Raw genomic sequence first — 16,133 nt, forward strand, 5'->3', positions numbered from 1 at the left:
TGGGGTGCGAGAGACGCTGGGCTTTTGACTGCAAGGTGTTTGGTGCGACCAGAGAGCAGTCTGTTTCTGAGAGCACAGACACTCGGCCTGCTTCTGACCCGTCGGAGAGGACCTGGTCCTCGGGGACATGCCGAAAACTAGTCCAGTGACACTGAGCTTTAGGAAGGAGAATTTTGGGAGCTCGTCGAGAAGCCTCTTGGACTTAGTGCCGTGGCCACTTGTGCAATGGTAACAGGATGGAAAAGGGGGATGTGAAGCTTCAGACAAGGGAGAGGAGAGAAATTGCTAAGGCTAAATGGTTCAAGAAGCTCTTCAGATCCCACAGGTATTCTTCGGACAAAGGAAGCTTGGCAGAAAGAAGAAAATTGAAGATGGCCACCGAAAAGCAAATGCTCAGAGATACAGGAGCAGATAACTTTTTTACATGTAGCACTAGCAGGAAACCAGGACCGAGGTCTGTAGGCCTGGTGACCCAGCTGAGCACATCTTTCCATCTATCTCCAGCACATTGGTATCTTAGGCTTCTTGGGTACAGATCCAGAGGTATTCAGGGGCCCAGGTGTCAGGAGAGGGTGCTAGAAAAACCAGAACTCAAGCAATGTATTTCCCTTAATTGTAAGCTCCTTGGGGCAGACCCTGCCACTTTCTTCCCTTTTTGCAGCCCCTGACACACGATCCATGCCCAAGAGGCGCAGTGACGGAGCAAGGAGCAAACAAAACCTGTTGTGAATTCAGATCTGGCTGAGAGTCGGAAGGAAGTGGAGCATGAATAAATGGCCAGTTCTCCTCCTGGAGAAGGATCAGCAGTGGGGGAGGCTCGCTGCTGTGTGCAGCAGTGAAGTGGAAAAGGGGCTGAGCAGGGAGGTAGCAGAATCTGCCGCCAACATAAAATTGTGTCAATGAGGGGAGCCAAAAGGCCACAGTAAGTCACTGCGGTTCCCCTGGAGCCAGCGTGAGCAGGCCACGTGAGGCAGAGCACAGGCAGGGCTGACGCACACAAACAGCATAATTGCCCGATGGAAGGAGTCATTTAGATTTTAAATTAATTGTAATCTCCCGGGACAAAGCTACAAAGCTCGTTTAGAGATACTTGACAAAGACCTCCATACAGCGTGCGGCAGCCGCCACCCTAAAGAATAAGAGAGAAAATAATGAGACCATTACGAGGCCATTATAGAAATTGATGGTGCGTCCTCTACCTGGAATTCTGCATTCAGCTTCGGTTGCTTCATTTAAAAGAGATGCAGCAGAAATGGAGGTGATGGAGACAGACAAGGAAAACAATTATGGGCCTGGCAGAGCCCCCCCCATCCAGGACTGAAGAGCCTGAAAAATGAGGTCTGTTCAGTTTAAAGAAGGGGAATGGAGAGAGACAAGCGGGGGATGCGGCAGGTGTGTCACCTCCTGAAGGCCACAGAAAGAGCGAGTAGATGAATCCACTTATCCTTTCTCACAGTGCAGGAAGAAGGCTGCGCTGGGTGACAGTGAAAGCCAGGGCATTTCAAACCTGAGAAGCAATAATGCTGTGCCCATTTCACAGTTATCCTCCAGGACAAGCTGCTGTGAGAGCATGTGCCCGTCCTGCCTCCAAGTTGCTCTGAGCCCAGCTGAGCTGCAGCTCAGGGTCTCAAGATTAGGCACAGCCTCTTCAAAAGCTCCAAGGTGACTTAGGAGCCTAACGTCCATTTTTATCTTGGGAGCTTGGGAGGCAAATTGCTGAAGGACGCTTGCAAATCTTACCCTGTAGGTTGGAGGTAGGTTGGTAACAAGCTGGGAGCAGCGACCTTTGAGTGTCGGAGAGGCTATTGGAAGAGGTTAATTTTAGCAGCTTCCGTGTCTGCGTCGTTCTGGGAAACTGGCCACAAAATAGGGCCGAGAGGGCCTCTAGCCACTCGGGCTTCCCTCCCTTCCCTAGCTGCCTTGTACTAATCCCTCTATGTGCTGTTGCAAAGGTGGCTGTGCTGGCCCTTCTTTTGAGTCTGAATCCACAGGAGCCATTTGGCCTAGAGCAAACACCGAGCGGGAATAAAGCCAAGCCAACACCTGGCAGTCGTACCAATTCAGTACGTTCCTTTGGAGACGACAGGCCACCTAGGAGAGCAGGGAAGGGAGCTGAACTCTGCCCAGGGACTACTGACCACTTTGCTTCCGTCTTAATCACTTCACCCGATTCACCCTGAGGCATCTTGTTCTTTTAGGGCATGGAGAGCTTCCAGCTCAGCTGAGTCCTCCTGCTCCTATAACACCAAGCAATGACCTCCAGGAGCCCAGGGCTTGTAGATCTGATCTCTGCCATGGCCCCTGCTAAACACTCAGCAGTGGCTAACTAGTGACCCTGCCAGTCACACTGGCTGCTGTCTGCTGATGGCCTCCTCCTGCCTGTTGCCTGGGTGCACCTGTTATGTCTCATGTTCATAGGTAGCAAGTACTTTGGGACCATCGGTATATAGCTACAGCATCACAGCTCTGTGCATGTCTGTTAAGACTCAGGGCTGTATTCTGAACTAAGGTATTTAGGGACTAATATTTTTAATACAGAGATGCAAATAATTGCTGGGTCTGGGCCTAGCAGAAACCGCCTGCAACAGTTTTCAATGTATTGAAAGTTTGGATATGGGAAATGGCTGGAACCAGAAGCTGCGTGGCCAGGCAGTTCATCCGAGTAGCTGAAGCGGCCAGCTTGAGTTGCTTTGCGCAAGGGGAAATGGGCTGCCTTTGCCCTCTCTGTGGTCAGCATAGCTATTCTCCACCTGCCCATTGTCCCAAAACATGTGTTAGCCCCAAAGAGACCTTGCTTCTGGGCCACTACGTTAGCCGGCAGTTAATGCACTGCGCAGGGGAACGCAGCCCCATAGTCCTAACGTCAGCCGCACGGGTCGCATGTCTCAGCTGTGTAGGCAGGAGCTGCGTGTTGGTGAGATCATGGCCTGATTCTGGAGAGCAGGTGTTAAATAATATGGAGCTGCAGACTGGAAAACCATTGGAGGGGGTGGGAGGATCATGGTGGCCATCAGCCTTTAGTCTGGCTTCTTCCTGCCACATAAGGTTGTTCCATTTTCGCCAGGCTGTGTGGGCCCTGTTTTGAAGGACCCCTGTGGAAATAGGTGCCTTGGGCAGCCAAAGCCCTGCAGCCGTAGTGTTGCCTCTCTCCCACCCTCCTTCCCAGAAATTCTGATCACACCCGAAACCCTCGGGGGGGGGAAACAAGTGGGTCTATGAACATGCTGCAACTCAGTCTCCATTTTCCCCCTTGCTCATGCCCCTCCAAGCCCTTTCATGGTGTCTTGCGGCTTTTTGCCTCTCGCAGAAAGTCTCTGGGGAGCTGCACGCTAAGATCCAGGCGGAGTTTGAGCAACTTCGTCAGATCCTGGTGGAAGAGGAGAGAGCGGTGTTGATGGAGCTGGCCAAAGAGGAGGAGGAGTCGCTGGTGAGGCTGCAAGGGGACATCTGGCAACTGGAGAATGGGATCCTGGAGCTGGAGAGGAACATGGAGTGCATACAGCAAACCCTGCATGAATTGGGCGATTTGGCACTGGTGGAGGTGAGTGTCTGGCCAGTGCTTGCCAAGAAGCCCGGGCAGGGCACTGGGATGTGGGGGAAGCGGGAGAGCAGGAAATGGATCATGCTGTAGCAAGGCCCAGGGCTTGGTGCGCCCGAGCAGAGGCAGAGCAGGCAGGGTCTAGCTCCACATCCCCCATGTGTTTTTTCCACATCAGCCATTGCCACAGGGCATAGGGGGGCTGTAGATGGGAGCCAGGAGGTGGTTTGCAAGGCTGTTTCTTGGCAAAGATGCCATCCGCGCCAGGAGACATCCAAGGATACTTGGCCTGTGGGAAAGGTGTCGTGAGTTGCCTCCCTTCTCCCTGGGAATCGGGTCAGGTTCCTACAGAGACCTCTCCCGCCTGGCACCAGGTTTTGGGAGCATCTCTCCTCAACTCCCAGCCTTTCCACGTCCCCTTAACCTCTGCCCAGGCAGCCAGGCTGACCCCTCCCTGCCAGTGCCTAGCTGTCCTGGCATCCCTTCCTTTGCTGTGTGCCTGAGTGCAGGGCAGCGTTCATTGGGGCAGCGGTAGGAATGAAGGCTGATGGCTGTTTAATTTTCTCTGCTTCTCGTTGCAGGTGGAGAGCTTGGAGATCAGGTACGTGCCTGGCATGAAATGCACTGCGTCCCTTTTCATGAGTTTCTTATCTCCCCTCTTTGCCTGGGCTGGTGATGCACAGGGGAGGGGCCTTATCTCTGTAAGTTTTAAAGCATTGCAAATTATCTGGCGAGCTGCTGGTGCGGAATCAGCCCAGGGTGGAGGGAAGATGCAGCCCCCAGCCAGGGCTGGGTGATCTCTCTGGCAGTGCACAGTTCCCAGGGCGGGGGCCAGGGGGCTTGGGAATGGCGTCACAGGCGGGGTTTGCATGCCAAGGGGGAAGTGGAAGGTGTTTTAAATGCAAGAGCTAAAGCAGGAGGCCCCATTCAGTAGCTCTGGCTCTTGTCCTCCCTGCTGCCACCTCTCCGTGAGCCTGTCGGTGCTTGGCCTGGCTCACAGGAGAAGGGTTCTGTTGCAAAATGGATCTTGAGCCCCAGGCGGCAGCCCACCCCCCCCAATCACCTTCAGAAACGCAGCTTGGAGCAGCCTTCAGGCTCACGTGGGATCGTGGCAGCTGTCAAAGGGAAGTGTCTGTGCCTTGGAGCGGTGCTATAAGAACAGCTGCCACCAGAGCCTGGCAGTCGCCAGCGCCCCTCTGTATATGTCCCAGTTATCTCTCACGTGCCCTGAATGCTGCTCCCCTGCAGACTGCCCTGCCCTTCGAGCCCAGTCACTACCAAAGCCGGTCCATTGACTCCCTTCTAGGCCAGGGAGCAAGGCAGAGGGAGCGGGCGACACTTTGCCATCAGGTTGTTGCATCCTCTTGCCTTTCCTGGGGGGCTCCTGTCCTGCCGGCTCCACTCCCTTGGTGCCTGCAGAAGCCTCAGTCTGTGGGAATATTCCCCCCCCCCCCGCCACGTCCAGGGTCCTGGCTTCAACCTGCTATGCCCACCCCCCAACTCGCTCTGTCTGCACCGTGCCGCACTCCAGCCCCTTCCCTCTGCCAGGCCCTTGGTGCGTGTAGAGGCCCCACCTTCCTTTGATGCCGACCGCCTCCGAGACCAGTACAGTGGCCCCCTGCAGTACATCTTCTGGAGACGGATGCTGCCATCCATCTCCCCTGGTGAGTCTGACACTGGGCAGGGCCCCGGCAGGGGCGAGGGGGTGGCAGGGATGCCTGGACGAGGCAAAGCTAAAGGGAGCTGATGTGCACAGCACCCTAACAAACACTCATCCTCCGTCCTAGCTCCTGCCCCACTGACCTTCGACCCCGAGACAGCGCACCCCAACCTGGTGCTGTCTGAAAACCTGAGGGCAGTGACGGAGAGCAGGACCCCCCAGCCCGTCCCCAGCAGCCCCAAGCGCTTCCAGAAGTGTGTAAATGTGCTGGGGTCTGAGGTCTTCACAGCCGGGAGCCACTACTGGGAGGTGGGGGTGGGCGGCAAGACCAAGTGGGACCTGGGCGTAGCGGCCGAGTCGGTGGACCGGGCGGCCAAGGTGAAGCTGTGCCCTGAGAACGGCTACTGGTCCCTTCGCCTGAGGAACCGCACAGAGTACTGGGCTGCCGCCACGCCCTGGGTGCGCCTCTACCCCCCACGCCACCTGCGCAAAGTGGGGGTGCTGCTGGACTGCCAGGCGGGCACGGTGGCCTTCTACAACGCTGAGGACATGGCCCACCTTTACACCTTCCACCAGGTTGCCACCCCCAGGCTCTGCCCCTTCTTCAGCACCTGCTTCAGCGATGGGGGGCGGAACGCAGAGCCCATGAGGATCTGCCACCTGGCCCTGTAGGACTCGGGCTGTTCCCTCTTGAGCCAGGGGGAGGGCAGCATGCGTGGGACTGGGGGCACCGGTGACCGACCGAAGAGCTGCCCAGGTGGGGGCTCGTCCATGCTGCTGTCGCTGAGACTTTGCCATGTGTCTGTGTCTTGGATGCCGCTGGTCCCAAGCCGAGCCCGTGGGGAGGGCAGCAGTAATCCTGACTGACCCCTGCTCCCCCATTAGTGCAGGCTGGGCAGTGCTGGGTGCCTGGTATACCCCGCTGCTCCACCACGTGCCCAGACCCACACAGGCTAGGGATGGCCCTAGATCTGCCAATTTACCCCGAGCCAGCCCCTCCTGCCCAGAGGGCAGAGCTGTTAGCCGCTGGACTAAGGCAGTGGCGTCTTGTTGGCGCCAACATGCCCCTCAGCTGCAGGGGGAAGACTCAGCCCCTTCCTGCAGCTGCAGAAGCGAAGCAAGGCCGTCGCACCCGCTCCCGGTGCCTGCTCAAGCTGAGTGCAAGGCCTCTTCCACCCTGCCCAGTGCTACCCCCTGCCTCGTGCAAGGTGGGGAGGGGGGGAGCTGTGCTGAGGAATCTGCAAACTTGCTTCATGGCAGCACACGGCACCCTCCCCTGGGGCATAGGGCCTGGTGCTGCTGCCAACCTGCTAGTGGGACCTTCACACCTCAGTTTCCCCAGCTGGAGATCAGTAGAAGGAAGCAGGCTGGTGCAGTGCTGAGACTCCTGGGGGCTGGCCTCTTTCCAAGTAAAGACTTAAATGAGCTGTGCTCATTCAGGGCTTTGGCCTGCACTCCCCTGTGTTGTGTGGAGCCAGGGCATTTCCAGCCCTGGCTCTGGTGAGTGGGGAGAGGGGCAGGAGCAGCCCTGCAGCAGGAGGTGGAGCGCCCAGCCAGAGATGTCTAACGCACGAGGCCCCTGGTACAGCAGAGCACAGCCGCCTCTGCTGCACCTGTATCGCCCACAGACCCGCCTTTGGGCTCCAGCACCAGACCCGACTCTTCAGCCCTTCCTGTGCGGTGCCAGGCCAGGGCAGACCAGGAGAGGGCACCCTCCACCAAGCCAAGGTGTCCACGATGGGGCTCCTAGCAGCAGGTGGTGGATGTGTTGGCTCCCGGCTCCTATCCCTGCTGTGCTCCCTGCTGCCTTGCCATTAAAGCTCAGAAGCAGACTGTGCTGTCATTGCCTTGCTCCTCTGTCTTGGGCGGTTGGAGGGAGACCTCAACACCAGGCTGGGGCAGGGAGGAACCCCCTGGATTTACTGCCTTGCAGCGCTATTCCTGATTCGCCCTCTGTGCTTTGGGCTGGGCTCTGGGGCCACTCGGTGGGAAGGGAGGGAGATGGGGTTGTTTGTGGGTGGGGGGTCCTGCGGCCAGGTGACTGGCCCCGGGTTAGGGAAGACTGGTGCTGCGTGCCCCATGTCCAGGGCCCAGTGCCGCAGGGTCTGAGCAGCAAGGTTGCTTGCATTCATGCTACCCATGGCTCCCAGCTCCTCCTTGCAAGTGGCTGCTACCCCCAGCTGGGAGAGCTCCCCTTGGAAAACTGGCCAGCTGCTGGGACTGCATTAACCTTTTGTTGCCGCCTTCCTTTGCTTTTGTCCAGGGCCTCGTAAACCGAGCTCCACCTGGGAGCATTTGCAGCCGGACTGCCTGAAGGAGGGGGGCAGCACGATGCATGCTCCGGTAGAGCAGGGCCCCGAGACCGTCACCTCGGCCTGACAGGAACCCGGGCTCTTCCTGGCGTCTCCCCTCGCTCCCCGCAGACAATGCCACTGCTTTGTGTTGCACCTTGGGTCCCAGCTGCTTTCTCAGCCACGCTTCGGTAGCACATAATGAACAATGGTGGGGGCAGGGGGAGACGGACGGGCAGGCGGGAGGCCTATTTGTTACAGTCCTGGTGGGCCTGGGTCCCAGACAGACGGACAGGAAGCAGGCTCAGCAATGCACTTGTCTAAGACTGCTTTAGGGTTTTGGTCTGCCAGTCCCGATGGCAGGCTGCCCCTTCTAGCCTTCCTACCGGCCGCTCGGGCATTGCCTGTTGCCGCAGGCCTCGGTATTCCTGCGTGCGGTGTCTGTGCTGGTCGTCTTCCTCCAGACTCGGCTTCTGATGGTGTCTTTGGTCAGAAGAGGAAACGAATTGGGTCTCTTGTTTCTGGCCGGCACAGACCCAGAGTCCCTGCCCACGATGCGTCCGAGCAGGTTCGACATGGGCTCCAGCGGTATCCGCACCTCTGCCTTTGCTGCTTCCCAATGGCGGCTCTAAGAAAGGCACCTGGCGCTGCCATCCCTCCGGGCGCTGCGTTCTTGCTCCTGCTTTTGCCTCTGGGGAACTGGCTGTGTCCCCAGCTGGCTCAGCCCTGGACCTGCCGGCCGCCCTCCAGGAGGGGATCCAGGCCATGCTGGCTGGAGCGGGGTCTGAGACCTGAGAGATGAGGGGGCTGCCCTGGCTCGGCCACCCATGGCATGCTGTAAGGTCAACGCCGATGCTAAAGCCAATGCAATATCGCGTGGCCCGAGGGCTTGGACAAAGCCTGTGGATTCCTGTTCCTTGGACATTCAGTTTCTAGCTTGTTACATGGGCCGGACACCGACCGCCTGGCCCGTTTTCCAATGGAGTAGCTTGGGGCCGAGGGTGTCCATTGGCACGGTCTCCATACCTGCCTGGCTGTGTCGGCACGTGCAGGGAAGGGGCCGAGAGGACACCTGGGGAGTTGGGCACCGGTCAAGGGGCTCTGTGCAGCCAGGGGGATTAGTGGAGGGTTGGTGGATGGCGGGATAGTCCTCTTGCCCAGGGCAGCTGGGCTTTAAGCTCTCACTAGAGGTGAGCTGGGATCAGGCCACAGAGCAGTTTGACTTCACTCCCCGGGAATTTGCAGCACTGGGATTCAGTTGGAGCCAAAGCGCTGCTATTTAGAGCAGTGGCTCTCAACCGTGTCAGGCTCGAGGCCCTCCTCGCAAAATGCCAGCTCTTCGCTTTAGCTCATTTTTGGTCTATAGAAAAATAGAGCTGTTCTTCTGTTGCAGAGAACTTGGAAAGACCCTGGCAAGGCACCATGTTCGTAGCCCCATGGCTTCCTGCCAGAAACCCCTGGGTTTATCTTGTATAGCATGTGTGTGTGGTCCCCCATGGCAGCCTTGAAAGGATCTTGAGGCACCCCAAGGTGCCGCAGGACCCTGGTTGAGAGTCGCTAGTCTCGACGCATCCCAGCAGGCAGAAAGACGCACACACACCTGGAGAGGAAGGCAGCTCGAGGTGCAGTGTTGATGCACTTCTGGATTCAAGGGGCTTTGTTTTCCAGAGATGCCCAGGGGAGGGATGGCCCGGCATTGGGTTGTGGTGCTTGGGCCGATATGGAGCCGTGCGAGAATCCCTCCCTGTTGGCGGGTCCAGCCATGGCACCGCACCCCTGCGCTGGGAGAGCTGAGCTGCTTTGCAGGTGCGAGGGCTGCCCTCCCCCATGAGCCTGGTGCAAGGCAGGAGCAGCAACCAGCTGGGAAACTCGGGCACAAACCCATTTCACTGCTGGGCCTGAGGAGAAGGTGATGTTGGTAGGGCAAGAGTTGCATCTTTGTCCTTCAGGGGACCGAGCGCTGCCTTTCCCCAAGGTGGTTGCAGCTGCCAAGGCTGTAAGGTGCTGTCAGCATCATGTGCTCTGCGCTGTGCACAGCCTGGGCTTAGCTCTGTGATGCCCATGGCTTCTCCATGGGCCGCTGGAGCAGATACTTGTGCTTCTCTTGCTCCAGCGCCTGGGGATCGCTCTGACTGCTCAGTGCCTCCCGTGGGGGCTGTCACCACTAGGATGGGAGCAGTGCCACGGCTTGTCCTGCCTTCTCTGTCAAGGACTGGGTCCTGTCGCCGTTCTTCAGGATTTGGATGCTGAACCCAGCCCCGGAAACCAGCCTTGCCCTCTGGCAGTGGCTGGTGAGTGGGGTAGAGGCAGCAGAGTCTGGAGGGTGCTCCCCAGCTCAGCCAGGGGACCTGCCTTGCCCTCTAATACTGCCTGGATATGGGGAATGGCTAGAATAGTTCGGGGAGCACCGCTGCCCCATGCATGGGCTCCCTCCAGCTCCTGGCTGGCTGCACCCTCCCTCCCCCGCGAGGAAGGGGATGTCGGTGGCTCCAGCCTGCCCTGGGGGTCAGGAGGCGAGGAAGCACATTGGAGACCCCGGGGGGTCACTGCCAGGAAATGAGACAATGCCTGAGCTGCCGCGTTAACTTCTGCCATGGTCCCTGCGGCACAGGCCTGTCCCAGGTGATAGCATCCTGCAGGGTACGTAGCTGCCCCTCTCCGGGGACATTGCCATTCAGGGGGCACCGTCCTCCGGCATGCACCCAGCCGTGGGTGCAGCATCGCTGTGAGTGCCAGGTCAATTAGGCACGTTGCAAAGAAGCTGGGAAAAGGCTACCCCTGTTATCGCCACTGCTGCGTGGGGATCTGCAGGGTAGAACAGCCTGCACTGAACAGCTCTCCCCTTGGCAATGCTGCCGAAGAAATGCATTTGCTAATGAATTGTAGCAGCGCCCCTGGGGCATGGAGCGCAGAAGCAGCCCGAGGATGCAAAAGAGGAGAAGATGAGGAGCGAGAAATGGAAGACAAGTGGGCCAGGGTGGCTGGGTGGTTCCTGGAGGAAGAGACCAAGCACCCGAGAATGGGACTGACTGGTGGGAGAGAGGAGGGAAGAGACCGTACCTGCTTGTCCTTGGGGATCAGGCTCAAAACGAAGCCTTACTGCTCTCCCGTGAGCAGGAGCAGGTGCGGGGGCCCGCCAAGCCGGGCTGTACGGGGGAGAGGTCAGTGAGGCTGGTTCTAGCAGGAAGAAGTCCTTGCAGAGGTATTAAAGCGGGGCTAAGTGAAATGTAGTTGTACTGCAGGAGGACAGAAGAGGACAACAGGAAAGAAATGGCAGACCTCATCTGGTGGAGACGGGTCTGGCATAGACTTTTCCAGGGGCAGGCCCTCTGAGGAGGGCAGTGGGTGGGGGGATGGATATGGAGATGGGTGCATGGATACATGGGGAAAACTTGGCAGTGTTGGAGGTGGAGTTATATATAAAAATATAAATATTTTTGCAAAAAGAAAAAAAATGCAGAGGTCAGAGTCCATATGGCATTTCCAGCCCCTGCTACGGCCTTTCAGAGAGCAGCGCGTAGCATCTAAAGAAAAGCTGTAGAGCAGTTAGTTCACGTGCACGTGAGACGATGTGTAGCACTAGCACCGATACGTAACACCTCTCGGTGTCGGGCTGGAGTTCTTGGACAGGGCTGGTGCTCAGCTGTGCAAGCGCTGTGTGTGCACAGGGTGCATGTTGCTCATATGACTGTTCGGTGTTGCCATAAGGGCACTGGCTGAGCTGAGGCTCCCCCGTGCAAGGTGCTGTACAAAGCCAAAGAAACAGGCCTTGCTCCAAGGACTTTACAGTCCAATAGGCCAGACAACGTGTGACAGGTAAAGATGCACCGAGATGGTAAGTGGCTTGACCACGGTCAAAGCAGCCGGTCCAACACAACCCTGAAGACCACAGCTGCATTTCCGCTGTACCTCCCGGGCTGTCTGCTCCCCCAGGGGACATGATGCTGTGACGTGTCAAAAGCCAGGTAGAGGGTTGCTGTGGTGGCCGGCAGACGTTTGGCAAGCCCTCGAGCGGCTCTGAGCCCTGCTAAAGGAACATGAGAGGAAGTGCCTGGTGCTTCCCCTGGACAAGCCCCTGTTAGGCCTGTGCAAGTGTCTTGGACAGGAAAATCAGACCTGCCCAGCGGGTGCGGTTCAAAAGCTCATGGTATCGCGGAGAAAGCAAAGCCACAGGTGGAAGCCCTGTCACTGCCCAGCCGATGCCAGCTGCCTGTGCTGTGAGCTCACATCCCATCCCAGCAAATGGCTCCAGTCCATGGAAACCTCTCCTCCAGCATCCCCAGCCCCACGTGCTTTGGGCTCCGTTGCTGATGAGGCAAAGGCAGGGGTCCCATTTCACAGCAGCTGGGGCTGGGAGGGGTCAGGCAGGAGGGACCCTGTTGATGCGTCTCCTCTGCACTGGGAAGGCTTGCAGTGCAAGGATACCCATGTCCATGTGCCTCCTGGGCCTTGGGAAGAGCCAGGGGGGTGGCAAGAGCTGTATCTGGCCTGCCTTCCTGCTTTGCTTGGATAGAGCGGAATAAGAGAAGGCCTTGATCTCCATGGCTGTGACACGCATGGGGTAGGCCTTTATTGCACTCCTGCGTAGCATCCTGAGATACTCTCTGAAACCCGTGAGCAGAGTGCAGGTGGGGACGGCACCGAGCAGCCTTGGACTTCCCAGGTCCCTAGACCTCCTGGACTGATTCTCACCTAGCCCAGACCCAGCTATTCTCCGAAGGGAGCGCCCTGAGGATCTGCAGCCACATCCCTTGTACCCCTCGCCGGGCCCATAGCCGACTATGTGTCCCCCCTTCCACCCACGGCACCCGCTACAAGCCTCAGCCTCCCAGAGCCTTCAACCTGAGCTCCCCGAGACCGACAGCATCGCTGGGGCCTTCCTGGCTGAATGGAGGCTGCTGGAGGGCGGCTCTCCAGACACTGACTCAGCCGGGGCTGAAATCTGGGGGAAAGGGAAGAGTCCCGGCGCCCCACGTACGCGTGATGCCTTTGTTCCACTTGTCAGTCCAATGTCCTGGGCAAAGCGGGGGAGTAAGGCTTTAAATAAGCTCCTTTTGTTTCCTGAGCATAGAAACACCAAAAAGGTCCGGTCGGGCGCATGGTAACCTGTGTTTGTGATGGAAAGTTTCCCGCAGAGCTTTTTCGGGCGTACGCTCCTGCTCGTTTCCCACCATTAGGTGGCAGCTTGGTCCCGGCCCTGGCATAGGGGGTCCCTGCCCGCTGGTTGTCCCAGCCCTGGCATAGAGGGTCCTCGTATCCCTTCCTCAGGTGCACAGCAGCCCCTTCCCCGCCGGCTGCAGGCTGCTCTCCTGGACCCCCGGGACCCGGTGGCGGGGGAGTTGGCAGCCAGCTCATTCCCCCCTCTGCTGCTGCAGACAAACCCTCTGCCGCGCACGGCTGCATTTCCTCCCCTGTCTGTCCGCGCGCCAGTGCCAGTGATTCAGCAGCCTGTTATTTCTGTACCTGTGCTGCCTTTGCTCCTCACCGCTGAAACAGATGTTCGCAGAAAGGGCTGGGCCCGGCATTCATTGCCGTGCAACGGGCTGAGCGTGTTCCTTCTCCTCCCGAGCTCTGGTTGTGCCTTCAGGGGTTCTGCAAGAATTGGGCCAGGGCCTAGGGGGATGAATGGAAACCAGGGCTGCTCCTGCAAACCAGTGCTTGCAGTCCAGTTCCCAGTCTGCAGGTGTTCTGATCACCAGACCCCGCTGCCACCCTCCTTCCCTGTCTCATTGTGCTGAGCACAAACCTAAGGATGGCACCAGGACACGGGTACAAAGGGGGATTTGTACAACTCCTACCTGTGCAAATCTGGGGGGCCTCTGGCTCTGGGGCTTTTACCAGCAACTGGTTCCCAGAGGGCTTTAGAAATACATAGGTAGAAACTGTGGAAACAGCTCGCAGCACTGTCCTGCTGGCATTCACTTTCTCTGTGGACTATTAGCCCTGGAGGGGGGAGCTTTGTTCCTTTGATACATGGTGCCTAACACAAGGAAACCCTGATCCGTCCATGGGGGGTCCTAGGCTGTACAGCAATAGAAATATATCATCATCATCATCACCATGATATAATAATGATTCACCTGTGGGAGAACTGTTCCGGACCGCAGCAAGGACCTGCTCCATAATTAGGAGGTTGCTGCTCTAGGACGTGATCCAGCATCGGAGGTGCTGAGTCTGGTCTAAAGCTGCGCTGGCAGGAGAAGCAAGGTTAGGTGAGGGATTGCTGAATAATGGGCCCTTAACCAACCTCCTCCCTGTCTGGAAAGTTCTTGAGCCATGAGCGGGGGACATTAGGAGTATGAGACTGCCCAATTTTGAGTCACAGTAGGGATGGGGGGAGGGTTTGGTGGAAGTCACAGATGAGAAACACAAGTATTTGCCCGTATTCATCTCAAGAAGCAAAACAGGCGCATGGATGTGTGTGCTTGTGTTGGCACTTGAGCAAGTAAAATCTTCAGAATTGTACTAATGGGGGGACAGGGGAAATAACCTAGCTAGAAGCACTTGTAGCTTCTTAGATGTCCTTTATTAGCTTTGGGAAGAAGGGTGTTTCTTTCACAGATCTGGGGAGGCAGCTAAAGGCACACAAAGCCTCATGCCTTTTTGAGACCCCAGGCGCACAGTTCTCAATCCAGACCCCTCTTTTTTTTATGTCAGCAAAGTTGCACAGTGCTATTGCTGCATCTCTAAGGTGTGAGCCTGGGGGTGACATTTATTTACTGACCGCTCTGGGAAATCCACGCTGGATGTGAGGGCTGGTGTCCAGATTGCTGAGCTGCGATCGTAATTAAGAATCAGAAAGTTTATGCCCCCGCATCTGTTGGCACAGAGCTTATAAGCCACTAATGTAACAGCCTTTTCCTTCAGGGCGGTTTGGACGGTGGGTTCTAAATGCACGTGTGCATCCCTCCCTGGGAGAGCATCTCTTCTGCCTTCATTGCAGAGCAGCTCTTGTCACTGTCTCAGCGCGTCCCCTGTGCCCCACACTTGCCCACTGTAGCCCGGCAGACGGCAGGAGCGCTAGTGGACTGGCACCTTCACGTAACCAAATCTTCCTGTTGCGTGCATGAAGGGACGCGTCTGGTTCTGCAAAACCCTCCTGCTATGGGCGCATGCTAATTAGTTCCCCACCCCTTGTACTCCATTGACACGCCAGTAAGGAGCCCTTAGAGGTTTCTACACTACTGTGCTCGGCAGCCATAGACACAGCTACTGCACAAGTCAGTCCTAGGGAGTTGTGACTGCACCCCAGAAGCGTGTTATCTACCACCAGCGGCAGCAGGCTACTTATCCTGGAGAATAACCTCACTCACCCACTCACTCATGCCTACAAAGCTAGGGCCAGGTTGCCAACACCTAGCAGCCCAGAAAGACTCCCAGGCCCGTCTGTCCGAGCGCAGGGTGGCACACAAGAAGCCCCTATAGAAGGAGGCGCCTGCTCCCTACAGCACAGGGGCTGGTGCAGGAGCTGTGGCCTTCGCTGTCCTGGTAGCACCGAAGCTCCTAACACCTGGATCCCACCTCCCCCTGCCCGCCTTTGCCCTAGAAAGTCTCCGAAGGGCTGGGGCTGGGTCTCTTCATGCGGGCTGTGAAACTAAAACCTAAATGAAGGAAAGGAGAGGGACCGCACCGACAAACAGCGGAGAAGGAACCGGTGCTCCTGGTCGAGGGGGCCGGATGGAGGGAGCCTTTGGGGGTTCCCACCTGCTCTGTACAACGTGTGCAGCTGTGCCTGCGTGTGGCTGGGGGAGGGCACGGCTCTGGGGCACTTCTGCTCTTGCTGCTTTATGGCCGTCTTCTTGCGTTTCCGAATGTGCCGATGTGTGTACACAGGGGCATGTGGGGGTTGCGTGTGCCAAGGCACGGCTCTGTGCATGTCTGTCTGAGCATGTGTGCCAGTGTGTTTCTGTGGACCTGGCTGTGAACACAGGGGGCTATGGGGTGTGCCTGGCTACACTGGGGGGGTGCCACTGCCCATTGCCACTTGGGGTCAGCACGTGTGGGCACAGAGTGTGTGCCTGTGCAAGTGCGGGCAGTGTGCACACAGCTATGGGCACCCAGGTGTGAGGCTTGTGTCCTGTGTGTGCACCCATGTGCTCTGTGTGTGCACCCAGGTGTGAACTCTGTGTGCGCACCCATGTGCCCTTTGTGTGCTATGTCCGTGCCATGTGTTCACACAGGTGCGAGTCATGCATGTTCAACCGTGTGCTCTGTGTGTGTCGTGTGTGCCATGTGTGCACTCAAGTGTGAGTCGTGTGTGTTCAACTGCAAGCCCTGTGTCCATGTGCCCCAGGTGTGTCGTGTGCGTGTCGTGTGTGCCACATGCGCACTCAAGTGTGAGCCATGTGTTCAACCGTGTGTCCTGTGTGTGTACTCATGCCCTGTGTGTCATGCGTGTGCCATGTGTGCACTCAAGCGTGAGTCATATGTGTTCAACTGCGTGCCCATGTGCCCGGTGTGTGTCATGTGTGTGCCACGTGTGCACTCAAGTGCGAGCTGTGTGTGTTCAACCGCGTGCCCTGTGTGCCCATGTGCCCTGTGTGTGTCGTGTGTGTGCCACGTGTGTATTCAGGTGTGAGCCGTGTGCGCGCAGGTGTGCCCCCGCGTGCGCGCGGCAGGTGCGTGGCGTGGCCCGGCCCGGCCC

General features: G+C 57.7%; 1 protein-coding gene across 1 annotated transcript in view; it reads left to right on the top strand.

The window, feature by feature from the left end:
- LOC102379832 (zinc-binding protein A33-like) overlaps window positions 1-6,848 on the top strand; it is a 33,591-nt gene extending 26,743 nt beyond the window's left edge. The window contains exons 6-9 of the mRNA XM_014518760.2: window positions 3,308-3,541; window positions 4,120-4,139; window positions 5,087-5,202; window positions 5,326-6,848. Coding sequence (XP_014374246.2) covers window positions 3,308-3,541; window positions 4,120-4,139; window positions 5,087-5,202; window positions 5,326-5,870 — 915 coding nt within the window. The 3' untranslated portion in view covers window positions 5,871-6,848. The remainder of the gene's footprint in view (window positions 1-3,307; window positions 3,542-4,119; window positions 4,140-5,086; window positions 5,203-5,325) is intronic.
- The last annotated feature ends 9,285 nt before the right edge of the window (window positions 6,849-16,133 follow it).

The sequence above is a fragment of the Alligator sinensis genome, unplaced genomic scaffold (genome assembly GCF_000455745.1).
Source record: "Alligator sinensis unplaced genomic scaffold, ASM45574v1 scaffold550_1, whole genome shotgun sequence".
NCBI classification, from domain to species: domain Eukaryota; kingdom Metazoa; phylum Chordata; order Crocodylia; family Alligatoridae; genus Alligator; species Alligator sinensis.